Here is a 27,174-nt window from a genome sequence, read left to right as displayed (position 1 = left end):
AAAAAAAATGTCCGTACTTTTGTCACATTCGGTGGTACTCTAATTTTTTTTCTCACATTTGACAATTTCATTATCACATTAGGCAATAACATCACAACTGATTGTACTTTTGTCACATTTAGTGGTAACATTATTCTTTTCTCACATTTAATGGTTCTAACATCACATTGGGCAGTACCAAATCACATATGATCATACTTTTGTTATATTCAATAGTTCTATTATTTTCTTCTAAAAAAAAAAAAAACAATAGTTCTATTATTTTTTAGTCACATTAGGTAGTACCAACATCACATATGACTGTACTTTTGTCGATTCATAATAATCTTGGTAATAATTAAAATGTTAACAGTGAATTTTCCCAAAATAGTTTTAAACTTGAAAATGAACAAAAATACCTGGAAATTAAGGATTTCAAAAAATAGTCCTAAAAATATATAAAATTACTAAAATACCTCAATGCCTCAAATAATACCAAAATACCTTCATTAACCTATAAAATGACTAAAATACATTTTTAAACTTTCAAAATTAATAATAATAAAAACACTGAAAATGAACAAAGTAGCGCTAAAAATACCTAGAATGATTAAAATACTAAATATTCTGAAAATGACCATAATAACATCAAAACCACTCAATTTGATCCAAAATACCCATTTGGTATAGCAGGTTACCTACTAGTGAGTACCGTACCCCCTCAAAAAAAGGGGGGGTTACAGTAGAATTTTGGATTTTGGCCATGTTAGAGTGATATCTTGGATTTTTTTTAGTGATTGTAAAGATATTTTGGTCATGTTAGATGTTTTCAAGACAACTTGGTGATTTTTGACATCTCATGGGTATTTTAATCAAACACATCTTAGCTTTTTTGGTGTCTTTATGGTGTTAAATTTTCTCAATGAAAAAAAAAAGGTGACCGAAAGCAAACATTATTTGTTAGGAAACATTTGCTCCTCTAAATGATTCCAAAGAAGCTATATATTTAGACCATACAATTATGTAACTGTGAACTCTAAAGAAGAAGAAAAATTGAAACCTAAAACAATTTAGGCCTCAATGTGTTTTCTTGAAGAACTTGAAATTGAAACCTAAAACAAATTTAGGCCTCAGAGCGTGTTCTTGAAGAACTTGATATCCCAGATATGAAGGGAAAGAGAATGTAAAATTGAGAAGCAAATAAATTATGCATTCTCTAGATTTTGGCCATAGTGTTCTCTTTCTCTCTCTCTCTCTCTACCCTTTTGTTCGAAATCTCCACCGTTTCTCGTCTCAAAATCTCAATACATCTCATCCTTAATCTTTATTTTTTCCATCAGGTTTTAACTATTGCTGTTTGGCTTTTGTATTGCTGAGGGAGACTTGGACGTTAGGGGGCAATGGCCCCCAAATTTAAAAAAAAAAAAATATATATATATATATATATATATTATCATATACATAGGTACAAATTTTGGCAATTTTGTTTCATAAAATTACTCATTTTCCCCTAGAGAGCATACTTAGAAATAATTATAATCTAACCGGTCAAGCCAATTTACCTACAAAATCCGTACAAACCCTAATAATGTGAACCTATTCGGCACACACCTAAATTGAACTAAAACACATTTTTCTTTGTCAAATTAAGGTTTTTAGGCTGGGCTCAAAGTTTTACTATGCATTTCTTACGTTAAATCCACATTTATAGGTTGGCAACCAAATTGAGTGTGGACCCTAGTGCAAAAAAGAGGTTATTAAGCTTCTAAATACAGTATAAGTGCTTGTGGGGTGTGGGGGGCAAGGGCCGAGGTTCAAGTCTTGAAGAGAGAGCTTTACACACATATACACTTAGATTAGACTAGAGTAGAATTTCTGTATTGTATAAAATATATGTATATATATACATACAGATTTAGATTTCATAAGAAAAGTCCAAGTAACTATAGTGGCATCATCAACCACTGTTAAAAAAATATTTGAAACTTTTGAAGTAGGAGTAGAATAAGGACTTCACACATCCACGTGAATCAAATTAAAAGCATGTTCAGATAAGCTATTGAATGGAAAAGGTAATTTTATTTTTAGCCAAAGGACAAACAATACGATCTTTATTACAAGAATTCTGCAAAATATGTAGAACATGGCCTAATGAATGAAGTGTAGAATCAAAAGGATGGCCACAATCTTTTTTACAAGAATTTTACAAAATAGGTAGAACGTGGCCTAATGAACGAAGCTTAGAATCAGAAGGATGGCCTAATTGTGATCTATAGACAGGAAGTCATCAAGGAAAGAAGAAACTTGAGACAGTAAGAAGCAAGAAAAACAAGACAACAAGGATGTGATTTGGTAATAGTGCTAATTGATCCTTGAGAAAATATTTCTCTAAGGTCATTTCAAATCTCCAAGTTTGTATCCACGTAAATGATGCTAGCTTGAATTCTTGGTGAAACTGCATTTATAATCCATGTTCCTACCATGTTATTTGCTCAAATCCAAGCTTGAATCTCAAATGGAGTTTTCCTCAAATGAGATGAGAGTGTGAGTGTTCCATCTATAAACCCCAATTTGTTTTTGGAAATCAGGGCTTTCCTAATTGATCGGGTCCAAGCTAGATAGTTTTCATCAACTAAGGGCTGAGACACAAGAACACCACCAAGAATCTCTCTATGATGCAGAAACAAAGGATCATCTGCCATGGATGAAGGATATTCAGAAGCAGAAGTGTTGTTTGTGACAGCAGCCATTGATGGAGTTCAAGTTTTTGAGAGAGAAAAAAAACAAACTTTGAAAGAGAAAATAAAACCCCAAAGGCTTCTAGAAGCTTCGCTCTAATACCATATCAAAATATGTGTTTTGTAAGTGATTTGAAGACTACTCAATGTTCAAGATTTGATTCCAAAATAACTTTAGAAGATTCAAGTCTCTAGAATCTTGACACATGGTCGATTTATTGAGAGCTCAACATATAATTTACTTAAGTCGATTGATCGAGAATTGTGATCTTAAAACCCAAATCAAACCATCAAGTTATCCAAACTCTAGGATTGCATGACCTAATTCCTATTCATCACAAAAGAATTCCCTCATAAAACTTAACTTGTTATTAGTTTCCTCTAATATCTCATTAATTTTCTTTGTAAAAAAATTAATTCAATAACTTTTTATTAGTAATCTATTTTATAGTTAAAATAAAAAGAGAGTAAGAGTGATGTAGTGATATGATCATATTATATGTGTTTACAAATTTGAAAATTGCATGACATTGCAATAGATAGACATAATTCATGCCTACTCAATCATGCAAATATCATTTTGATAAACTAAAAATAAAAATATCCTCATTATTAGTTTCATTTTTATTTTTATTTTTTTGCTCTTTCCTATATGAAATGTGCCTAATTCTAAAAATTCATTATTGGCAACTTCGTTTTGGTATGCCATTTTGACAAAGTTAAAGAGAATTTTTCATATTATCATGATTATAACATTCTCTTTGCCTTTATGAAGTTCTTAATAGATAAGACTTTTCTATTAGAGAAACAAAAATTTCATCAAACCTAAACACTCAATTCTTTTAGCAAGTTCATCTTCTACATATGATTATTTTGTTTCGTGATCAAGCCATTAATGGCTTCCAAAATGTGTGAGATTGAAACTTCCTAGAATTGTTTTATGGAAATCATTACAAGTCATTTTCTATACTTTCTTGGTGCTTTTGATAACTAAATAGAGCTTGAGAAGATTGAGAAAAAGAGAAAGCTAGAACTAATTTCTTTTTTTGTTTCTCAGCAACCAAACTAGACTATGCATCAACGACCTATTAATCTAAATCGTTCAATAATTCCTAATTAAAGAAGAAATGTCAAACTACAATTAAGAAAATTCATCTTTAACATGCAAGGAAAAACATTAAAAAAGATAATTAAGAATTTAAAGTTTTGAGGGAAAGAAAAGAAATACTCCCTACCACTTTGATAGGTCAAATGTCCCTCTCATTACATGTGCATCCACGTGAGTAATTCTTGAACCGACAAAGCTACTTGATTGGGACACTTGTTTTAATAATATTAGTCGCAAACTAGCACCGAGCACAAGGAAAATTAAATTTCAACACAAATGATAAATTTTGACCATTAATTTTAATTTTTTTTTAGTTACAAAAAATAAATAAATAAATAAATGGTTAAAGTGCAAAATACACTTCTAAAGTTTGAAGGTCTTTAAATTTTATATTCTAATGTTTTAGAATTTCGATTTTGCCCCCTAATGTTACATAGGGTTTGGATTGTTAATCCCTCCATCAATTTATTTTTTGGTGATGTGGATTGTTAGTGAATTGTTAGTCCTCCATCAATTTTTGGGTGATGTGTTCATTATGTTCTTTCCTTGAAATTGGGAATAGTATTGTCGAGTGAAAGAACTCATGTTGTGGAGGCATGTTCATTGCCCATCAACGCCTATTTCAATGTGATGAAGCTTCTTTGGTTGATGGGATGTGAACACTGCTAATGAGAGAGGAGAGAGTGGAATCAGGGTTTGTTTATATGTTTGTTTTTTCCAACTATAACCACTTGGATAATATGGAATTTAATTGGTGAGGCGAATGGAGGAACACGTGTTCATTTCTCGCATGCATCAAGAACAATGCTCACAAATCTTAAAACATAGAGATGCAAGATCGTTTGACTTACAAGAAAAATATGTTTAAGTTCATTATTATATTTTGGTGTAGACCAAAGCTTGGTTGTTGTCAACTATTGAGGATGCATATGACAAAGAATCTCATTTTTATATAATTTGACTTTAAAGTCATCAATTTGTTGGTCTATTTATTTTTGTTTTTATTTTAAGAAAATGCTAACAAATATCGTTAGGGTATTAGTTAATAAATATAAAAATAAAACCATAAACACTCAAATTCAACACATAACAAAAGTTTTTTTTATTTTTTTTATTTTAAGAACATGTAACAAAACATGGGTATACATAATATGCAAAGATAACTAAAACTTGTTGCTTTTTTTTTCTTTTTTCTTTTTATACATGTAATTGAATCCATTGAAATAATAGGAAATTTTAATATAAAAAAGGTGCAAATACAAATCCATAAATAATTTAAAAAAAAATTATATAATAAGTAATCCAATTCATGATCAGATTTTCAAAAATTTCCTCAAATTATGTAACTGAAACCTATTTAACTAATACGAAAGATATAAAACGTGGGTATAAATTAAAATTCATAAATAACCAAAACTCAATTCATGGGCACAGTTTCAAGAAATTATACAATCTAATTTCAAATCTATTATAAATATTTTCTTAGAGAAGTATACATATAAGAATACTAGTCTCTATGCACGAGTATTGTGCGTGCTCAGAAACTCTTTCTTTTTTTTTTCTTTTTTTTAATTTTAAGCAGTAACTGTAATTTTTTTTTTTTTTTGAACTTGTGTTGAAAGTGATGTAGTAATATAGAGAAAAGATTTGGTAGAAAAATAAGATGAATGTAAGGAGAAAGAAGGCTAAATTTTAGGAGTTCTCTTAGGTTAAAAAAATGAAAAAAAAAAAAAAAAAAAAAAAAAAAAAAAAAAAAAAAAAAAAAAAAGAGACTAAATTTTAGGGAATAAAAAGATGAATGTGAAAAAGAAAAAAGAAAACCTAAATTTTAGAAGTACTCTTTTTGAATTCAAAACGATAGTAGCTAAAGGTGTTGTAGATAAATTGGTTATTTATTTGACATTTATGACCTTATTTTTAAGAAAAGTTACCATTTATTAACGATGGTATTTTTTAACCACATAAAAGTCTAGTTCAAAGAAAGAGATTCTCTTATAAATAGTATAGTTATAAGAATTATAGCCAAATTGAGTCCTCATGTTCATAAGTTTGTTCACAAACACATTACTATGTTTGAACTTTTTTCGTTTAATCTAGCCTAAACTAGCCTAAACTTAAAGCTTGAATTTAGCTTGTTTTCTAAGAAAACAAACATAAACAAATTTTTTCTAGAGCCGAGCTCAAGCTAACTATTCATAAAACAACTTGGTTCATTTACATGATTACATCCCTAGGCCAACTAGAGACTAGAGTAGAGACTAGACTGGGAACGTACACAAACCAGACTCATTACCACACCTCTCTGCTCAATATAAGCACTAGAGCCTAGGAGTAACCATATTACCATATATACTTGCAATTGTTGATTATGATGATAAAAGTACTCCAATGCTTACAAGAGTTTACATGTATCCAGCCTTTGACAATGGGGTAAAGATCTACTGAAAGCATTCACTTCAAAGTAAATTTGCGGCACCAAGTGTTTCTAATAAAAACCCATATTAGAGGGCTCAAAAATAGTAGCGATCAGAAGTTAGAATAGATGCTTAAATGCTCAAATTCATTGAAAAGGAGTTCTGTAAATTTTCTAAATAACAAAAGCTAAAAATTTCCCAGGTACAGCTCAGTCATTTACAGCCAAGCCTCCATCCCTCCCAAAATACAGCATCACCAAGACCTCCTATGATTGCATCATTGAATAATATGCAGGTACTTCCTAGAGACCAGAGTCCACTACAATGACTCAGCCACAATTCATACACGATGCCCAGTTACTTTCTGCGCAATTGACTTGATTTCTTTCACCCTCTCATCGACTAATTGCCGGAGCTGCTCTTCTTGATTTGTTTGATTTTCATCCATCTGAACATCACTAGCTTCACCAACCTGTGACCTATACATGACAAATGCCATCTCCTTATCGTAATCACTTGGAACTTCAATTACTCGCTTTCCGTTAGTCCCAGAGTCTTTCCCAATAATATCACCCATCACACGGCTGGAAATGATGCTCACAAAATCCTCCATGTACTTGTCAACAGGATCAAGACCAAGATAGATTAAAACCTCCCAACAATTGAGAAACTGTTTCTTGTTGATTTTCAAACTTCTCCTGATATCATCAATTACACTTGAAGGGGGCATGAACCGGGGAATGTGGATTTTCTTTGACAGCTTTCCTTGCTTCAAACGCGAAACAGCTGAACTAACTGCATGCTGGATTGGATCAAAAACAAGCAAGTGTGATAAGTCAACACAGGTGCGCACATGCTGGAAATAATCCAATGGCTCTTCAACTGTCAAGTCGTAAACATCTTCAGACACTGCAACATCATTAAGCACCTCCATAAGGTAACGACCATAACCTTTGCGTTGGTAAGGAGGCAATACCAATATCTGCAAAAGGCAAAATTGGAATTTCTAAAGATATGAATATAGATTCAGATAGTATTCATACAAGGGAACCAAAATTAGATTTTCTAAGTGTGTCAAGCCAGTAACTAACAAGAATAAAGGAGAGTATACCTGACCAAGTCGCAAGCGAGAACTGTCTGGATAATGGTAAAAACGATAAATAGCTGAAAAACCAAGCACTCTACATTGAATCTCGCCCTGCTGATCAGGTTTCTTCTGAGTCAGGACATACAACTCCCAACTTGGATCACTAACATCAATAGGGCTGCTACCTAATTCAGAAGGCTCAAAGTTAAAAATTGAATCTATACTTTCAAAATGCAACCAAAGAAAAGAAGGGGGGAAAATAGAATGTTTCAACAACAAAACAAATGAGTGCATACCATCAACAAGAAGAAGAACAAGAGGTATCAAGCAACTGTAAAGGTGCCCAGCAGCTGTCTTGCCCACCACCATGCGAACAACCTGACCCAGAAAGCACATCAACCATGGTACTCAGTTTCAAAAATTCAACTATGCACATTCAAATACAAGGAAAAGTAGCATGAAAAAGGAACTGATCTTTACAAAATCCTCTTTTACCTAACTACTAATACCGCCAACAAGGGATCTAAAAGAAAAGACGATAACTTTTCAACATGCAGTCGGCCATGGCAAGCCTTCTACAACATGTATACAGTATGGCAAGCTTTTTTTTTTTAGCAAAACAAGTCAATAAGAATAAGTCATCCCATACGGATCCTAAGAAAACTTTTGACAACTTAATGGTTCAAGTCACAAAGCCCCCAATATTTGACAGAAAACCATATCCAGTGGCTTTCTAGACAAGCAACTATCATTTTCACTATGATACTAAAACCAAAGCTTTATGTGGAAAGCACCTCAACATCAGAAATAGCTGCTTTCAAATCACTATTACAATCAGTGACACGTCCATTTGAGGCTTTGAGCTTCAATATCTCCCCGCTTGAGATCATGGATCTGTAACCAGTTAAAGGTGAACATCAGAACACAAGAAACAACCAACCTGACACTTCATTGAGAAAAAAAAACAGGGTAGATTTCTAGATGTGGGTGAAGTACAAGGTACCCGATGAGATTACTCCCTGTTGAAAAGGCCTGAAGAAAGTCAACTTTACTCTCAACAAGAGTCTCAGCAAAAATTCTCTGCAGAACATGACAAATGAATGAGCAGAAATATAGGCATAATAGGTAAAAGGGACAGTTTAACATGGGCAATTAATGTATACCTGAAGAGCAGCTTTCAGATCTGTGATACCTTTTCCTCCCTTAAAACAAATAAAAGCAATTAATAAATGTTGTCAAAAGGACAACCAAATTTAACTCTTTTAAGGACAAAGTCTCGACTCTATGTAACAGGTAATGGAAATACATAACAATCTTGACTTCCTAGTAGACCAAGGATGAATGTCAGTACTTACATCTGATGTGCTCTCAAATGTAATATCAGCATATGCATGAAATGATATGCTGCTAACCCATATGGTAATCTGCATAAAATGTATCAAACAAGACGCATTAGTGAATTTCTTTTTTGTACAGAATTAACCATTATGTTTATATTGTTAAACAGCATAACATTGTTTTTACATCATTAGCCCCTTGAGCAGCAAGTAAAATTCAGGTAAGCTTAAATTTGCTACAATTTTAATTACCTTCAAGCCTTGGTAACCATATATCTTCCCATCCTCATCAAAAAAGCTATTTAAGTCAACTGGGTCGATGCAAAAACTATCTGGAGAACCCACTTCCTCTTTGCTAGAAACTATTGACACAATGCACTCCAACATAAGCTCAACATATTACAAAGAAAAATTATAGTATATAATGAAGAAAATATATATATATATATATTTTAATCTGTAGCTGCCTATCTAATAAGTTTATTAAGATAAATTGGATGATTCACTTGCTAAGAATCAAGACTAAGTTCAAAATCATTACTGTTATAATACAATCAAGAACCATGACAGGGAAGTCAGGTTCTTCTCCACAGTTTATGCAGTAAGTTAAAACGTTAAACAAGCAGCTGTGCAGTAGAAGTAATGAACATACACAAACACACATGCTTGCACGCACAAGCATTAACTGATTGCATAATGACACAAGCACAGAAGTGTTAACTAATTGCAAATCGACACATGCGCATGAGCACTATACAGTGGCACATTGCCTATCCTTTTAGACTAAGCAAACAGCACAGAAAAATTTCGCCAGATAACCATTAAAAAAAAAAAATAATATTCAAAGGTACCAACTTTAAAATTTTCCCACATTTTCTCACCAACCAAACAGGGCAATAGAGAACCCAAACATGCCTTTTAACTTCTAATGCAAGCAGAACATAACAATCAACCAATAATAAACTTAACAAACATTAAAAATCAACATAACCCAACAAAAAATTCAACCTAAAAAAACAAATTAATACTCAAAACCTAAATCATACCCAGGTAAACCTTAATGCAATCTTTGGCCTCAATTCCAGAATCTGAAGCAGACCCACATGAACAAACACAAAGGAAACAGCATTAGTAAACTAAAAATGTGAAATTGCTTCCAGAAAGTAAAACACAAAAACGAAAACAAAAAATCACAGAAATGAAAGCTCAGTGAAGTATCGGAAATTGAATAAAATTGGAAGCTTGAATCGGAGCTGAGATGACTCACCCAAGTTGAAGAACCCGACCCGCCTTCGTTTCTTGGGCTCGGCGGTGGGATCGGCGGTGGATTGTTGCTTCTGACCCATTTGGGTTTTTGGGGATTAGGGTTTTTTTTAGAGCGGGAAATGTGAGCAGGAGAGGCGGGAAATTATGGTGTGTACGAACTGTTGGGGAAAATAGATTTGGGGCTTTATATATAGAAGAAGTTGAAGATGTATATCACGTGCAAGGCTTTATATATAGAAGAAGTTGAAGATGTATATCACGTGCATTGCACGTGATATACAAAAAAGTTTGTGGCCCTACATACATGTTAAGGCCCTGTTGGACTAGCCAGCCAGTTAGGCCCAAGTGAATTAGGGGTTTCAATTTCATGCTATCGTACAAGAAATGTGGCTTTTTAAGCAATCCAAGAGTTTGGGAAAGTCTAATCTAGGTTTTGTCCAATTAGTTTTTAGTTTTTATTGGATAACAACTTGGTTAAATCTTAGTTTTGAAGTATAAAGAAAGTTAGGTGTCTTTGTTTTATTAGATTCATGGTTCTATAGGCTAGTTTATGGGTGCTATTATTATGATTTTAGACAAGTGAAATATTTTATTATTTTCCTCTTATGTCATATGTTGTTTTGGTTGTGGATTTTAGACATTAGACAATTCTTTATTATGTTGTCCTTTTTCAGTAGGCCAAACCTAAAGCAAATGAGTGGATGAAGGAACAAATGTCAAGCTAATACAAATTGGTTGAGTTTTCTGGAAAAGGTAACCGTGGACTAATTCAACTCTAGTGGGCTTTATGGAAAACATTGAAGAGAGGTTCAAAGACACTCATCTGAGATGGAGTGGATTTGTTGCTCTAAGAGACCAAGAGATGAGAGACCGAGAGAGATGAACAAAGTGAGATGAGACAACCCCTCACATGAGGTCTGAAGCCAAGAACTAGACGAAAGAGAAGTTCAAAAGAGACTCACCTGAAGTGAAAGACTGAGAGGTGAGAGAGATGAAGTTTTGTGAGATGAGTATGGGGTTTTCTTGCTTCTATTGTTAGAGTGAACTTAGTGAGTTCTATCTACTGCCTCAAACAGCCGTTGGGCTTCATTACTTCTTTTTTACTTGATAGAAACAACTTAGTTGTGTGGGTCCCACTTTTCTGTGTGTTATTATTATTTTGCGATTTAATTCTATTTCCTAATATTTGAAAACTCTCAAAATTTGTTCTAACAACTCACTACTCATTCTCAATTTTGTTGAGTGATGAGTTATGATAATTGAGAACAAAAATCAAACCAAACAAGAAACTAGTAGGTGGTGGAACCCATGAAAAACAAAAAATAAGTGATGGAAATTCCTAAACCAAGTCACCCAAAACAAAGTTACTTTGGAGATATGTGATAATAATGATTTATGGCAACTCTTCAATCATGTTTTCACCCTCAAAGTGGAACCTCCTCAAAAACCAAAAAGATAAAAGCATCAAAAAATTAGATTGGTGTGGATCAAATTATGAGGGCAATTTAGGATGTTGCTTCAACAATGAGACGAAAATTCAACACTTAAAAAGAAGTAAATTTAGTTTTGAAAGGAGCTTAGCACATCTTCCAATTCTTGAATAATAAGAAGTGTTTCATCTCTTGGATGACATAGGAATCACAAACAACTTATCTCCTTCCCATTACGTTCTTTTAGATTGCAAACGACGATCTATTATTTCACTAGTTTACAGCAAACCTATTATTTTACTAGTTTACAACAAATGGCAGATAGGAAACCCATAAAAAGATTTCCAATATAAAGGGTGCATTAATTATTGGTCGCAATTTTGCTATTTTGTGGCAATGGTGACCACAAACCCAATTTTGTTATTTTGTTCAATTAGGGGATTGAACAAATATGGCTTAAAGCATTCACAATGAGTTTTGTATAATTTCTCAATTTCGCATCTCCAAAAAATCACTTTTTCTATTTGAACAACTCCCTTTTAAAACACATCATACATCTCATTCGTTATTTTTGAAGTACATCTTATTAAAATAATCTTATAATCTTTTTTCCTTTCCCAAAAACACACCCTTCAGAGATTAGAAACCCACCACAAAAACACACTGGTCGTCAATCAAAGAATCAGAAACCCACAACCTCAACCCAATTAAAAACCATCGATCTTCGAGACCCAAAATCCAAACCCTAAGTCTTTTGATTGTGACGGTAGATGTACTAATCCAAGAGAATGTTTCTTACTATAGGATTTATAGGTCATCAGTTTAAATTTTGCTAATGCAACTCCGTTTGCTTTGTTTGACTTGTACATAATAAATGGCAAGAGTACACAACCAGCCCTTCCCATGAACCCCTTAAGAAAATGGTATGGAAATCGAAAGCAGGATAGGATCTCAGAGAGACTCGGACGATTTGGTACAGCCAACGTCAAGAACCAATCCATCAACTTTAAACTCATACTATATCTTTCAACCTCTGTTTGTGTTAGGTATTCTAAGTACAAGAACCTTGCAGCAACAGTAGACACCCAATTAGAGATAAAACTCAAACGTGGAACACAAATGAATTCCAATTCAATTGAACTTGATGACAGAGAAATGTGGAAACATTGCTTTACCTCCACAATTTTCATCGTAGAAGCCAACAGCGGGTTGACCGTCCAACTTGGACATGCCAAATCATTCCCTTGCATAATAATGGTTAAAATTGTTGTCCATTATAAGTGACATTAATAATTGTTCCATGCAGAAGTGACACTACATAAATCACATTTTGCTACCTAAATAAATTGTAATTTGTGTATCATTGATGAGAGAACACATATCCATGTCAAAAGCTTTAATTTGGCTGGAGGGGGTGTAACTGCTAATGTTGACTACGAACTGTCTCGAACGAACATCTTGCGTTGCTTATGACTGCATCAATGCAATCCAAGTCATCTTGTGACAAACAAAAAAGCTGGGTACCATGAAAACCCAGTGCCATAAATTTTCAGAGCGTGGATATGTATGCAATCGCAGGAGCTCCTAACCTACCAATCAAACCACATTCTACAGCTCACCTCATTACAAATGACAAAGCTGGAATGCACAATTCGGTTGCAGGAATTGTGTGCAGGTTTGAACCATCATTTCACGCTAATCACTAGCAGCATTGACAAAGCAACACTAGTACACTCACTACAAAATTACCAATAACGTTTCAAAAAATTACATAGTAAGTCGAAGCATAACAAACTAAGGCCGTACTAGGTCAAAAACTGGGTTTCCCCTTTTTGGTCAAGGGGTAGGTCTTTTGAATACATTCAGATGATTAATATAGATGAAAATTATAACTCTTTAGTTGAGACTGAAGAGAAACTAAGAAAGACCACCAAAGAAATACAGCAACACAACTCGGTTCCCTAGCATATCTCACTTCCTACCAGGGGTCCTAACAGCCTGCCTGTTCTTCTTCTTGGGACCAGACTTTGTAACCTTAAGGCTCCTGTGAACAGCACTAAGCCTTGCAAGAGCTGCCTTCTTCAAATCTGGCCTGTAGTAATTATTAGAAACCTGCAATCATTGGCAAGCAACCAACTTAGAAAGTGTTGACATTTAGACAAAATATAATGTCATTCTTGAATGTGTAATAAATAGTAAAAAGTCAAACACATCACTTTTAAATGCACATTTTGGAAAACAAACTTCAACCCATGCAATTCAAAGTACATGGAAACATGCAATGAAAACATCAATTCCGAAATTCAATTTGACATATTAGGTACTAGCAACAATGAAAAAAAATGCTGAAAGTCAGCTCTTCAACTTCTAGGCATCAAATTCAAACAAAATTCTAAGACATCAGAGATTTGTCAACAAAAGAAAAAGAAAAGTGACATGATCAAAGTCAATGCTCATCTATGCCTCATTTACAGCACAAAGAAATTTATGGGGTTAATAATGAGAATCCATATTAACAGCAGAACTTGGAGAGAATTAAATGCTTCGTTTTACATATACTGAATCACTTTCAACTACAAGTATTCCAACCACACCCCAAGCATACAGAAATTACAAAGTTTAACACTTGACAAGAAAGCTCAATGCAAATAACTGATGGTTATACATCCTGCTCAAAATGGAGATCGCTCAGAGCCAACGTAACAAGTGCATTTCATTGAAAAGTCCAATTGCTAGCAGGATTTTCTTACATGTTAGCTGCTCATCACTGCCTGACTGATAACTTTACCAGTCATTAACATGAAAAAAAAAATTGAAACTCATAGATGATTCCACAAACAGGAAATTTCCAAGAAACAAAATCTGAACTGACTATTTCTAACCACACCCCAGCATACAGAAATTACACACCATAACACTTGACAAGAAAGCTCAATACAAATAGAACTGTTAGGTCATATTGGCACCTCTCAAAGCATAATACATCTTGGTCAAAAGGGAGATCGGTCAGAGCCCATGTAACAAGTGCATTTCATTGAAAAGTCCCATTGCTAGCAGGATTTTCTTACATGTTAGCTGCTCATCACTGCTTGACTGATAAATTTATCAATCATTAGCCTCAAACAGGAAATTTTCAAGAAACAAAATCTGGACTGACTATTTCCAACCACACCCCAGCATACAGAAATTACACACCATAACACTTGACAAGAAAGCTCAATACAAATAGAACTGTTAGGTCATATTGGCACCTCTCAAAGCGTAATACATCTTGGCCAAAAGGGAGCTCAGAAGCCAAGCGTAACAAGTGAATTTCATTGAAAATTCCCATTACTAGCAGGATTTTCTTACATGTTAGCTGCTCATCACCGCTTAACTAATAAATTTACCAGTCATTAACATACTAAAAATAAAATTTGAAAATCATAGATGATTCCTCGAAGAAGGGGAAATTGGCACGAAATCAAATTTGGACAGACAATATTTCAAACCACACCCCAGCATACAGAAATTACACAGCGTAACACTTGACAAGAAAGCCCAATGCAGATAGAACTGTTAGGTCATATTGGCACCTCTCGAAGCATAAACATCTTGGTCAAAAAAGGAAACCCGGAAGCCAAGTGTAACAAGCAAATTTCATTGAAAATCCCACTGCTAGCAGGATTTTCTTACATGTTAGCTGCTCGTCACCGCTTAACTAATAAATTTAACAGTCATAAATGTACTAAAAAAATTGAAAATCATAGTTGATTCTTCAATGAACGGGAAATTTACAAGAAATCAAATTTGGACTGACAAAGCATGAACATCTTGGTCAAAAGGGAGCTCAGAAGCCAAGCGTAACAAGCAAATTTCATTGAAAACCCCATGCTAGCAGGATATTCTTACATGTTAGCTGCTCATCACCGCTTAACTAATAAATTTACCGGTCATAAACATACTAAAAAAATTGAAAATCAAATTAAGATACTTCAAAGAACAGGAAATTTTCAAGAAATCAAATTTGAACTGACACCCCCCCCCCCCAAAAAAAAATCACTATAGAAGCAAAACAATCAACACATACATCAAAGATCACACACATAACTCAAAACTAGTTACTTATCCAAATCATTCTACGGTGCCAAATAATTGTTTGAATAATGGTTAGCAAATTAAATTCACTATTTCCTATGACCTTAAGCTTTCGAAAAAAGAGAGATTTTATACTGGTATCAGAGCCACTTGAATTGAAACCCTATCTCCATTATACCTCACAATTGAAGTTGGAAGGAATAATGATATTTAGGAGAAAATTTTCTAAACAACAATCATTGACAGAATTCTAAGCTAAATCCAATGGCTACTTAGCTTAAAAAAAAAAAAGCTGAACAAGGAGAAAGTAAGGCTTAAAAAAACTATACCTCTCCAAATAATCCATGAGACACATACACTAAAATAAAACAAAACTCAGTAGGTCACATAGGCCAACACTCTCAAAGCATAATACACCTAGGAAAAAAGGGAGCTCAGAAGCCAAGCGTAACAAGTGCATTTCATTGAAAATCCCACTGCTAGCAGGGTTTTCTTACATGTTAGCTTATCATCACCGCTTAACGAATAAATGTACTAACCATTAACATACTATATTAGAAATTTAAAATAGTGGCCAATTCTTCAAAGAACCAAAACTTTTCAGTACACCAAATTTAGAGAGACTGGCCCCCAAAATCACTGCAAAGAACTAAAACAACAATTGAAACATACATTAAAGATCACACACATAACTCAAAACAAATTACTTATTGAAAGCATAATACACCTGGGTGAAAAAGGAAGCTCAGAAGCCAAGCGTAACAAATGTATTTCATTGAAAATCCCACACACAGCAGGATTTTCTTATATGTTAGCTGATCATCACCGCTTAGCAAATAAAAGCACCAATCATTAACATTCTAAATACGAAATTTAAAATAGTGGCTTATTCTTCAAAGAACCAAAAACTTTTCAGGGCATCAAAACACTGCAAAGAACTAAAACTACAATTTCAAAGATCACACACAAAACGCAAGAAAAAAAATACTTGCACAATTAATCAATTTTTTATTCTAGGGACTCACCCAATAATCAATAAAATAATGTCAAGTGATTGCAATCACCATTTCCTCATCAAAACAAAAGCTGATTTGCAGAACTGAAAGTATACCTGATTGGTAACAGCCTTAGCCATACGAGGGAACTCCTTCCTCATGACCGACTTGTGAAGTATGGCCGCCGGCTTGTTCTGCTTCTTCGTCTTCGTGGTCGCCAATACCACCGACAGATCTTTGCCACCTGGCTGAATCGTCACCGTCTTTCGGTTCGCCAAACCTATGTATCATCATCATCATTTTATTATAGATATAGTAAGTACTAAAAGTTCACATACATAGAGATTGAAAGAAAGAAAGAAAGGAGATTTACCGGAGTACTTGTAGGAGTTGAGGTTGAAGAGGTTGTTGGGCTCTTTGCTGAACTGGACGCCAGCGTTGCCACGTCCGAACTCCTTGACGAGGAAGCAGTTGTTCTTCTTCACCATCTCCCATATCAACTGCCCTGGAACTGTTGCCATTGCTACCTTTTACCTTGCCTGTACCATTTTTTTTTTCAAAACAAACCGAATACATTAGATCAAGATCGTGTAAATGGAAATAATTCATGGGATGGGAAAAAAGTGAATCGGAAATGAGAGAGAGAGAGAGAGAAGAGGGATCTGAGTGATGAGGAAGTCTTACGGTTTAGGTCTGAGAGAGAGAGGGGTTTACGAGGGCTCGGCTGAGAATACAGAAGGTTGATTTTATACACCTTTGCAAAACCCTAGAAGGAGCTGAGACTGAATGAGGAAAAATATGTTGTCTGTGTATAGATTTATTATCAATGGGAATATACTTCAAGCAAGGGCGTTTGGTCTAGTGGTATGATTCTCGCTTTGGGTGCGAGAGGTCCCGAGTTCGATTCTCGGAACGCCCCCTTGTATTTTATTTTTTATAGTTTCCTTTTTTTACTTATCATTTTTTTACCCGCTCCATTGGTCTGAAAAGTAAATTTTTACCGGTGGCTTTTTCTTTCACATATATTTCAAATAAAACCAATGAAAATCTCATAACAAATCTCATAAATAAAATTTCTCCAAAAAATAAAAACTAAGAAATAAAATTGTATTAGATACTCTCCATACAATTTTATTTCGTAACAAATCTAAGAAATAAATTTTCAAGTAAATGGGAGAGAAAATTGTTCATTTTCACATGGTTGTAAAACTAAGAAATAAAATTGTATTACATAGTCTCCGTACAATTTTATTTCATAACAAATCTAAGAAATAAATTTTCAAGTAAATTGGAGAGAAAAATTTTCATTTTCACTTGGTTGTTATATATACATACACCTCTTTATGTCTCTTTCTCCAAATTTGTTAGTATTACCCATTTCTTCCTACAATTTTTTTTTTTTCCTTCCAAATTCTCTTCCAACCCACTACATGACGATTTACAAAACCATCCAAGTGTATTATTTTAAATAAAGTCACATGACTTTATGAATAAAACTACATATGAATGATTTTTTCAACCACCATACAATAAGTTGGAGGAAGATTCCTCTAGACTGATTTGGAGGTAAACTATTTCCATTAAGATTTTATACAACATATAATTCCAATGAAAGTGACAATGATCAATGAAAAAATAGAACCACACCACTACATTTCCCCCTTAAAAATGAAATCGTGTCAAATACAATTGCACGTGAAATTTTGACAAAATGATAAATGTCATTACAAATTTCAAATAAAAAATATTGTTGTTGGTGACATTTCTTCCTTTATCACCACTTCCATGCTCTCTCTCTCTCGCGTATAAAAAGCTTTCAAAAAGTCTATGAACACAATTTTTACCATACCATTTCTCTCAACTATCCTATGTATTTGATTATGAGTGATGGGTCACAGTTTGCCACATATTATAGTTGTTGAAAAGAGTACGATAAATATTATGATCCTAGAATAATTGAAAATCTTGTAACCTCTACAAACTACGGTGTGTCGGTGGTTTGATATTTGAAAAGACTAACTAAATCAGTTTGAAAATTAGAATACCCCAAAATTGAGGTCTATATGTATAAAATTCGGTAGTTCAAAGTAAGAATCTTGTCTTAAGAAATTATAAACAACAAAAGATATTTTTAGAACATAAATGTTCTACCAAACCAAAAGGAGGCATAGGGGAGGTGGGAGATATTTGCAACTATCCTCAAATTCGCAAGCCAAATATGAACTGTACATATGTATGAAAATGAGTTAATTTGCATTGAAAGTTTTACTCATCATATGAGAGAGAGAGAGAGAGAGAGAGAGAGAAGCTAGAACAAAATTTCAGTATTTACACGTGAGTCCTACAAATTTCTAAATATTTACAAAATTGTCATTGAACAATGTTACTTGAAAACTGAAAACCGGCGAGAGGAGTTTTCTAAATTCAATGTTTAAATACCCTCCTACCAAAATGAGCAACGTAACTCAAACGCGTCTAAAAAAAACTCTCCTACCAAATATGTTTTTTTAGGGAACAATAGTTTTCAGTATTTAAATACTAAAAACTGTTGTTTGGAATCACCAACCAAACAGGCCCCTAATGTTCCCACCAAATTGTACATCAAGGATATGTACAACTGACGCATTGAAATGTATATTTCATTGATATGTACAACAGACCTTGGAAGCAAACTGGTGGGAAAATACAGTTGAAATGTATATTTCATTTTAACCAATGAAATGAGAGGATATCATTCCCTCCTATGCATCTGATATTGTCACGACTCACGAGTCTTATGAACTACTGTTATTTGCCACCTCCCATATGTCTGCCAAATTCCACACAGCAAATTATTGTTCTAAGAACATGGCATAGATAAAGGAATTTTTATTCAAATTATACATAACATAACCCTTTGGAAACATGGCATAGATAAAGGAATTTTTATTCAGTCCTCTTCCTATTATGGACAACCACGGTTGCCAAACTACAGGGGTTCACGAGTCTTATGAACTACTGTTATTTGCCACCTCCCATATGTCTGCCAAATTCCACACAGCAAATTATTGTTCTAAGAACATGGCATAGATAAAGGAATTTTTATTCAAATTATACATAACATAACCCTTTGGAAACATGGCATAGATAAAGGAATTTTTATTCAGTCCTCTTCCTATTATGGACAACCACGGTTGCCAAACTACAGGGGTTCAGAAACCCAAAGATCCTCTGTTCCTTCTATCCACATTCCTCTTTTCCATCTAACTCTTGGACAAGCAGCTCTGCACTTTGAGATGAGGCTGCTAGCAGTGGGATTATCAACTCGTTTGTGGATGACTAACGCCATGTCTGATAAGTTGGTACAATTATCCAAAATAGAGAAAATGAATGAAAATGTAAGATAGTCAAATTCCACCAAATATCCAACAATTTCCTTCAACCCCTTCATCCCACGCCTACCTTCCATACCTCTTGAGTGAAAATAATTCTCTATTTCCTTCCAAGCTCCAGAACCCATATGAAGATAGCTCAAATTTGGGAAAACATCAAACAACATGTCAAAGTTAAACCCTGTCATTTTCAATTTCATTGAATCCACCCTAAGCTTCTTGACGGTTCTACCAGATGGAAACATGCTGATAAGACTGCAAAGATTCACAGACTCAAGCTTAAGGTTTTTTAAATGAGGAAACTCTTTCACTTTAAATTCGTTTGCTTCTTCAAGGGCAAGGTGGAAATTAGAGAGCAGTGGGGTTTCAAGGACAAGAGACTGTGGTTTAATGCACTTCAGTTTGAGTTTGACAAGTTTGGGTGCCAATATGGTCAGCGAAAGTGGAGCATTTGACACTGTCCATAGACAAGTGTAAAGGTGCAAAAGATGGATCTTTGGTTCCTTAAGTCCACCAACACCAATCAAATTCAGAACTTTCAGATAAGGGAAGCAATGGTTAACGTTGTGTAGATCTTCATCATCCAGTCTTATGTATTCAAGTGTCAAACTAGTGAGCATGGGCATTGGTTTTAGACCATCCACAGACAGCCAAGCATTTTTCACCTGTAGTTCAAGAAGACTATGGCCTGCACATGCACATGTACAAACATATAACATGCATATATTCAATCACAACAAGCATATTTGAGTAATTATCAAACTGGAGCTCCGCTGGGAATGAAATTAAACAATAAAGTGACATTTCAGCAATCAAAGGAAACTGGTTAATTGTAGTTTTTAATCCTATACTATGAAAACATTTGTGATATGCATCCTAAAATTCTAAACGGTATAGATGCGCAATGTACACCCACTATCCAAATTAGATTTTAATCCAAATTTCACATCAGGATGTTGATTGAAGATTTTGTGTAGTTTCTGATACAGATGGGAAATGTTCTGAACCTCTGTTAATTTAAAGCATAAAAATCCACTATTTGTTAATTTCTAAGTTTTTTTTTCCCCCCATTGATAAGTTACACTATCGCACCAAGTGCCCTTTGTTGTGAATTTTCAAAATCTGCCTCTTATGGAGTTTCTAAAATCCAACTCTTTCCTTTTAAAATTAGTTGATTAGATTTTGATACATCATCAACATCTAGACAAATTTCAAACATTAACATTTTGGTACTCTTTCTTAGGTGTTGTAATTTAGGTTACTCAGTTAAATTCAGCAATCTTCTCTTATGGACTATCAAATTCACCTTATGGTTCATTGACCAATACAATCACATGATTCGGGAAACCTAAGGTACACCAAATGCCAAGAGCCTTCTAGCTAATTGACACTTCTGATGTTCCCAACAGAGACATCCAAGCTTCAAATCCCCCCAGTCTAGTTATCAAGTTTATAAATAAATTTAATTTAAAAAAAAAAAAAAACAGCACATAATTGTTGTAACTCAGTTTTGTCTCTATCATTAAAGTATTGATGATGTTACCATAATTCAGTTTCAAACTGGATTTAAATTTCATTTGACTATTTAATAGACAAGACAACATGTGTAACCAAAAAAAAAAAAAAAAAAAAAACAGAAACTCACAGTACGATGAAATGAGAGACAGAATCTCCGACTTTCGCCAACAAGACTGAATCCAAAAGTCCGATATCGAAAGCGATTTGAGCCCACCACCGATGTTCGGCAACCACTGGTTAACGAATCCGACATCGGTGAGGTAAAGATCGTCGGACTCGCCCTCTACGTCGACGTCGGATATGTTTCCGAGCGATTTCTCGACGCCGATCGATACGGACCGGAGGGCTCGGCGGTGAAGGACCAAGTTGCTGATGATGGTCTTGAAGGGCGTGACCGAGGGCTCGGTCCCTGGGGCTCGGGATTTGAGGTAGCGTGACAAGGTGAAGAGGAGGTGGATTTTCGAGACCTCGCGAGAGAGCGAGTTGAGTGTCCTCGAGACGAGTCGGCACCGAGCGAGCTCCGATGAGTCGCCGAGTCGATTCAGGATTTCGATGATTAGAGGAGGAGGTAGCTCCTCCATGGAGAGAGAGAGAAAAAGAGATGGGTGGAAATGGAAGTCGGTTATGGCTTTTTTGTTTTGTTTGGGTCATGTAAGAGTTATTTTATTCATCGTTGACACTAATTACAATACGTGGCGTTGATTTTTTTAAAAAAAAAAGAATTTAAGTATTTTTTTTAAGGAGAAAGTTTCTCTGCAAACTGAGTTGCAGGAACCCTCTCCAAACCGTGAAGTGTCAAAAGGAGAAAATGACACCTGGCCTTTAATAAAAAAAATATAACGGGAGAGTGCTAAATGTTTGGGTTAACGGAGTTCACTTGAATTTGAATTTTAGTGAGTGGGCGAGGTGTCATTTTCTCCTTTTGACACCTCACGGTCTGGAGAGAGTTCTCTGCAACTCAGTTTGCAGAGAAACTTTCTCCTTTTTTTAATACACGCATGGAGAGGGGAGAATTTTTTTTTTTTTTTTTTGAAAAGGCAACTTTGTATTAAATATTAATGAGCATCAAAATACAGAGCTTCCAAGGCCGGCTGAGGGGATTCCTCTAACCAAATAATCTCATCGTTAAGACAATTAGCAAAACAGGCTAGAGAATGGGCAACAGAATTGGCTGACCGAGCAACACACGACACCGACTGAATTTGTAGACCTGTAGCCAGGCAGTGAATGTCTGCATACAAATGACCCAACCGAGAATGAATCAAGCGCGAACTTGAGATGGCCGCCATAACAACTGAGTTGTCCCCTTCAAGCACAATATCAGTGAAGTCTGAGTCGATTGTAAATTTCAGTGCTCTCCTGCAAGCCAGCACCTCCGCTTCCTCGCTATCTTGAACAGGTGGTCCTCTTGCTGATAAGGGGAGAATGGTTTTTAAAAAAACTTATAGTGGTGTACACGGACGGCCCAACATAATTTGGAGCCTAAGGCGAAAAATTTATGCAGGGCCTTTAATATGTAAATATTAATTAAACAAAATTATTTAATACTAATCAAATTAAGGTTAATTTGATACATTAAATACATAAATAATACCAACTAGACTAATATTAATTTCATATAGAGAATTAAATATTATAGTTGAATTATAAATATTAATAAAAAGAAATAAAAATATGTTGCAATTGAGAAAGATACTTTATTTTGGATATAAGACAATGCATAATTAAATAAAGTTGTAATCTAATTTTTAATTTTATATTTTGATTTTAAGAGAGAGAGATATATATTATTTGATGTGTGGCTTTGTAAGATATTAGTTTACAAAAATCAAATTCTCAAACTATCAGGGGAGATTAATCTATAATTGATGATTTAACACATTTGCAACATCTTTTTGAAATCTTTTAGGGTTTCAATTGAGTTAAGGTTTTATTGGTCTTGTCATTTGAGAGTCTTAATAGAAATGTAAAAGAAAAATGCATTAATTAAAAGCACTATAAAATGTTCAAGATATAATGTGACATTGTCTCTTATTGATGAACTTCGTCAATTTAACTAATAAATGTTTATATCACTTTTTTGTGATTAATAACATGACAATTTGTAAGCCAATAGTAAAATTTGTAGTATCCTTAACATCATTAATAAAAAAAATGTACAACCTTTAGAAAATATATATATAATTTTATAAAAATTTGGGCCTTTACTATGGAAAGTGGGGTCTTTTTTCCTAAGAAAATTTTTGTTTTTTGGTGGGGCCTTAGGTCTAGGCCTAACTTGCCTAGGCCTTGGGCCGGCCCTGGTGGTGTATATCCAAAAGGGCTTAACTCTTGAATACACGGTATAGACTTTAAACCTCTTTAACTCATACTCATTTTCCAATGTGACGTTGAATTTTTAGGATCAGGTAGATTGGTAGTTGCACTCTCTCTTTGTATCGGTCTATTTTAGCATAATATAATTTTAATTAACAACTTTTCATTGTTTTCAAAAACATTGGCATGAAATTATTTATTTTAAACTTTATTTTATTAAATATCAATTTTTCTTATTTTGTTTCTAAATTTTTTAATTGTTTCTCTCTCTTCACACACTAGTAACAATACAAGTATTATCCACTCTCGTCCTTCTTATACATATGTCCTTATATATATTTGCACATATGGTGTCTGTTTGGGAATAACTTATTTAGTTAAAACTGAAAACTTTTTGCTAAAAGTATTATAGATAAAGGTAAAAGTTAGTTGAATAATATAATGAGACCCATGAATAGTACCAAAAAGTGTAGTGAGACCCATAAATAGTAGTAAAAATAAATTAAAATTGCAGATAAGCTGAAATTTTTAGCTTATCCCAAACGGACACATACTATAGTAAAAATACATTTTACAGCCAATGGATACATAAGCTAATGTATGGTCAATCTGGAATTAACGAAACAAGGTTCGTCTTCGTCATCCTTGTTGCTCCACAAAGCAACTAGCCCAACTAGCTAAAAGACCGTTTGGAGGAGTACAAAGCTATGACGCCCTCCCCAAAATTTGCCAACAAAAACAGTGATCTAAATGGATTCCACCACCTCAAGATTTCTTTAAGATAAACTATGATGGGGCAGTTTTCCTTGTTGAAAATAGATCGGGCATAGGTGTGGTGATCCAAAATAACAGGGGCCTAGTTGTGGCATCCTTAGTACAACAATTACCCCACACTTTCCAAGCTGTTAAGGTTAAAGCTATGGCGGCATGCAAAGCTGTGGAGTTTGGCAGGGAGATAGGAGTTGCTAAGGTTATTGTCGAAGAAGACTCAACAACAATGGTGAAAGCTCTATGCTCTAGTGATAAGGGATTGACCTCTTACGGGTGGTTGGTCAGTGATACTGCTCTTTACTTTGGTTTCTTTTCAGAATCGTCTTACTCTCATACTGTGAGAGAAGGCAATAGAGTTGCTCATAGCCTGACTAGACAAGCTGTGTTCTTTCGAGATAGTACAGTGTGGATGGAGGATGTTCCACACATCACTTATTTTTTTGTTTAGGTTGGTAAAGCCACCCTTTGATAAATTTAATAAATGATGTCTTTCTTCTCAACAAAAAAATAAAAAAAAGAAAGCTAATTTGAATGTTTTTTGGGACTGAGTGGGCAAAATTTGGCCCTTGTGCTATTTCATAATATATGATGTGGATGCTCTAACGTGTAAAAGATATGTGTTTTCCAACGTGTATGTTATGTACAAATTATGAAAAGTACAAGGATGAAAAAAAAAATTTAGAAGAAAAATAAATTTATTTTATTTTATTGAAAAGAATAATAAGACAATGGAAACTATAGTTTGTCTTAATTTACTATTATGTTCCATGTGGATTGGGTTGGACCATGGGTTGGACATTTAAAAAAAAAAAAAAAAAAATTGAGCATTAGAACAACAGATTTATAAGATTACCAACACAAAAAAACAACATATTTATAATATTATTTATGTTGGTAATCAAACTTGAGTATAGCATCAAACCAACACAAACTATTTAATTGGTGCATTAAACCATATAATATATACTTTAAATAAATATTAAATATATATGGGTTGGAATGGATTAGGTAGATTTGTGAATTTGTTAGGCAGATTGATGGATATGCACAACCCTAATGGTAATTAAGTAGCTATCCTTCTGTGCCAAACACACACGGTGGAAAACATAAGGGTATGTTTGGTAACTATTTTTTCCCCTTATTTTTTGTTTCCAAAAACAATTTTCTATTTTTGAGATTAAAAAGCATGTTTGGCAATCCAAAATGGACCCAAAAAAAAAAAAAAAAAAAACTATTCTCAAAACTCAATTTGTAAAGGAAACTGAAAACATGTAAAAGATTGTTTTCAATTTCTAATTTTCAAAAGTCAATGAAAACACGCATTTAATTTAATGAATCTATCTTATTTAATGAGTTAGCATTAGAGTTCAAATCCTAGTAGCAACATAATTTAGTATTTTCTATTTTTTTTCTTCAAAAAACTATTGTTTTAATTTCAACTAATCAAACATGTTTTTGATTTCAAAAATATAAGAAAATTATTTTTTCTTTATATTCCCAAAAACAAGTTTTTGAAAATAGAAAACAAAAATTTTTACTAAACTGTTAAGTTTTTAGACCCCTTAACACAATATGTTTAACCTAATATTAAGCCAAGTTGATTAACAAGTTTGTTATTCAAGTCTAGGTTAAACAAGTATGAGCAAAACAAATATAATGTAGAAAGTAAAAAACACAAAGATCTGATGACTCAGGGAAACCAAACCGGTAAAAAACCTAAAGGATTTGATCTAGCTATCCTCAAGGTAAAAACAGATCCACTATGAAAGAATTGAAATTTTACAAAAGGACTGAGACCACTAACATCTTAATGCTACATCGAGTAGAAAACTTACTACCACGACCACGTGACAGCTCCAAGTCCACCGACTACTTTTTTCCTTGAATCTGCACCAAACACAAGTTCTCCTACTTGTGACTTTGTGACTCCACTCATAGGTTTTATACTTTGAAGGATCTTTGTGCAGCAATTGAATCACCACCAAAACTTGATTTCAAGTAGACTTTGGTAGAGCTTTCCTTATGTTTTAAGGTAAACACTTCTCAAATCTCACGCAAAAGAAAACACAAAACTATTCAAAGACTTCTAAAACGTGACTAGGGTTTTTCCTTTTATACTAGGAGTGAAAAACTTAACCCTACATGTCATATGGGCTTTGGCTGCGTTTTGAAATTTCTGCAAAATTTTCTGATCTGCGATTCTCAATCAATCGCCTTACTTTCGATTGATTGAGCTTTGCAATTTTGCATAGTAAATTTCTGCTCGATTCAAACTATAACAAATAAACTTTGAGCAAGCCTAAACCTACACTCATTTTTTTTATCATGGTTTGCCAACATATATATTTAATTCATAAAGTCTTAGAACCTAACACAAACATAACCTAAATATTTTATATCCTCTCATTTTTCCATCCTCCCAATAGGGATGGCAATGGGGCGGGGCGGGGCGGGGCCGGCGGATGGGATCTTCATCCCCACCCTGCCCCGCATGACGAGGAAAACTTTCTCACTCCATCCTCGCCCCTTGGGGCCCTGCGAAGCCCCGCCACACCCTGTAAAACACTACTTTTTGTTAATTTGCCCTAAAATTAGTACAATTTTTTTAATGAAACCTATTTCATTAATAAAAATATACTTGAAATTACAACTAAATTTATCCCATCAAATCAAATCAATTTTTAGAAAAAATTGAATAATAAATCCAAGTGTTTAACAAGACAATCACAAAAAAAAAAAAAAAAAAAAAAAAAAAACTCTCATAGTA

The 27,174-nt window shown here is 34.0% G+C and overlaps 3 protein-coding genes and 8 non-coding genes across 12 annotated transcripts; 1 reads left to right on the top strand and 10 right to left on the bottom strand.

Moving 5' to 3' along the window:
- Positions 1-6,280: 6,280 nt before the first annotated feature.
- On the bottom strand, positions 6,281-10,107 carry LOC115976172 (histone acetyltransferase type B catalytic subunit). The gene is made up of 10 exons (XM_031097314.1): positions 9,931-10,107; positions 9,710-9,751; positions 8,916-9,025; positions 8,682-8,750; positions 8,490-8,528; positions 8,330-8,406; positions 8,121-8,220; positions 7,623-7,704; positions 7,351-7,511; positions 6,281-7,221 (listed from the first exon to the last, which is right to left on the bottom strand). Exons 1-10 carry the CDS (start codon positions 10,007-10,009, stop codon positions 6,580-6,582), a joined length of 1,401 nt encoding a protein of 466 aa, XP_030953174.1. The 5' UTR covers positions 10,010-10,107; the 3' UTR covers positions 6,281-6,579.
- Positions 10,108-13,070: 2,963 nt separating this feature from the next.
- Positions 13,071-17,222, bottom strand: LOC115976171 (60S ribosomal protein L28-2). The gene is made up of 4 exons (XM_031097312.1): positions 17,116-17,222; positions 16,805-16,970; positions 16,548-16,711; positions 13,071-13,471 (listed from the first exon to the last, which is right to left on the bottom strand). The coding sequence occupies exons 2-4, from the start codon at positions 16,950-16,952 to the stop codon at positions 13,331-13,333; spliced, it is 453 nt and encodes a 150-aa protein (XP_030953172.1). The 5' UTR covers positions 16,953-16,970; positions 17,116-17,222; the 3' UTR covers positions 13,071-13,330.
- Positions 14,043-14,133, bottom strand: LOC115978527. Its single transcript, XR_004088796.1, has one exon. It is a non-coding gene; the product is annotated as a small nucleolar RNA R24 (small nucleolar RNA).
- LOC115978528 lies at positions 14,368-14,451 on the bottom strand. The gene has a single exon (XR_004088797.1). It is a non-coding gene; the product is annotated as a small nucleolar RNA R24 (small nucleolar RNA).
- LOC115978522 lies at positions 14,642-14,734 on the bottom strand. Its single transcript, XR_004088791.1, has one exon. It is a non-coding gene; the product is annotated as a small nucleolar RNA R24 (small nucleolar RNA).
- LOC115978525 lies at positions 14,967-15,058 on the bottom strand. Its single transcript, XR_004088794.1, has one exon. It is a non-coding gene; the product is annotated as a small nucleolar RNA R24 (small nucleolar RNA).
- On the bottom strand, positions 15,184-15,274 carry LOC115978524. Its single transcript, XR_004088793.1, has one exon. It is a non-coding gene; the product is annotated as a small nucleolar RNA R24 (small nucleolar RNA).
- LOC115978523 lies at positions 15,866-15,957 on the bottom strand. Its single transcript, XR_004088792.1, has one exon. It is a non-coding gene; the product is annotated as a small nucleolar RNA R24 (small nucleolar RNA).
- LOC115978521 lies at positions 16,177-16,268 on the bottom strand. The gene has a single exon (XR_004088790.1). It is a non-coding gene; the product is annotated as a small nucleolar RNA R24 (small nucleolar RNA).
- A 56-nt stretch (positions 17,223-17,278) lies between the features above and the next one.
- Positions 17,279-17,350, top strand: TRNAP-UGG. The gene has a single exon. It is a non-coding gene; the product is annotated as a tRNA-Pro (tRNA).
- A 1,889-nt stretch (positions 17,351-19,239) lies between these two features.
- LOC115976170 (F-box/LRR-repeat protein At4g29420) lies at positions 19,240-21,949 on the bottom strand. 2 transcript variants are annotated; one of them, XM_031097311.1, is made up of 3 exons: positions 21,448-21,949; positions 19,600-20,490; positions 19,240-19,386 (listed from the first exon to the last, which is right to left on the bottom strand). In XM_031097311.1, the coding sequence occupies exons 1-2, from the start codon at positions 21,899-21,901 to the stop codon at positions 19,613-19,615; spliced, it is 1,332 nt and encodes a 443-aa protein (XP_030953171.1). In that variant the 5' UTR covers positions 21,902-21,949; the 3' UTR covers positions 19,240-19,386; positions 19,600-19,612. The 2 variants fall into 2 exon arrangements, with proteins under 2 accessions (XP_030953171.1, XP_030953170.1); XM_031097310.1 differs by lacking the exon at positions 19,240-19,386 and having other exon boundaries at positions 19,453-20,490.
- Between the last annotated feature and the right edge of the window lie 5,225 nt (positions 21,950-27,174).

Source organism: Quercus lobata, chromosome 2 (assembly GCF_001633185.2).
Source record: "Quercus lobata isolate SW786 chromosome 2, ValleyOak3.0 Primary Assembly, whole genome shotgun sequence".
Classification (NCBI taxonomy): Eukaryota; Viridiplantae; Streptophyta; class Magnoliopsida; order Fagales; family Fagaceae; genus Quercus; species Quercus lobata.
This window is presented reverse-complemented; position numbering and strand designations above follow the sequence as displayed.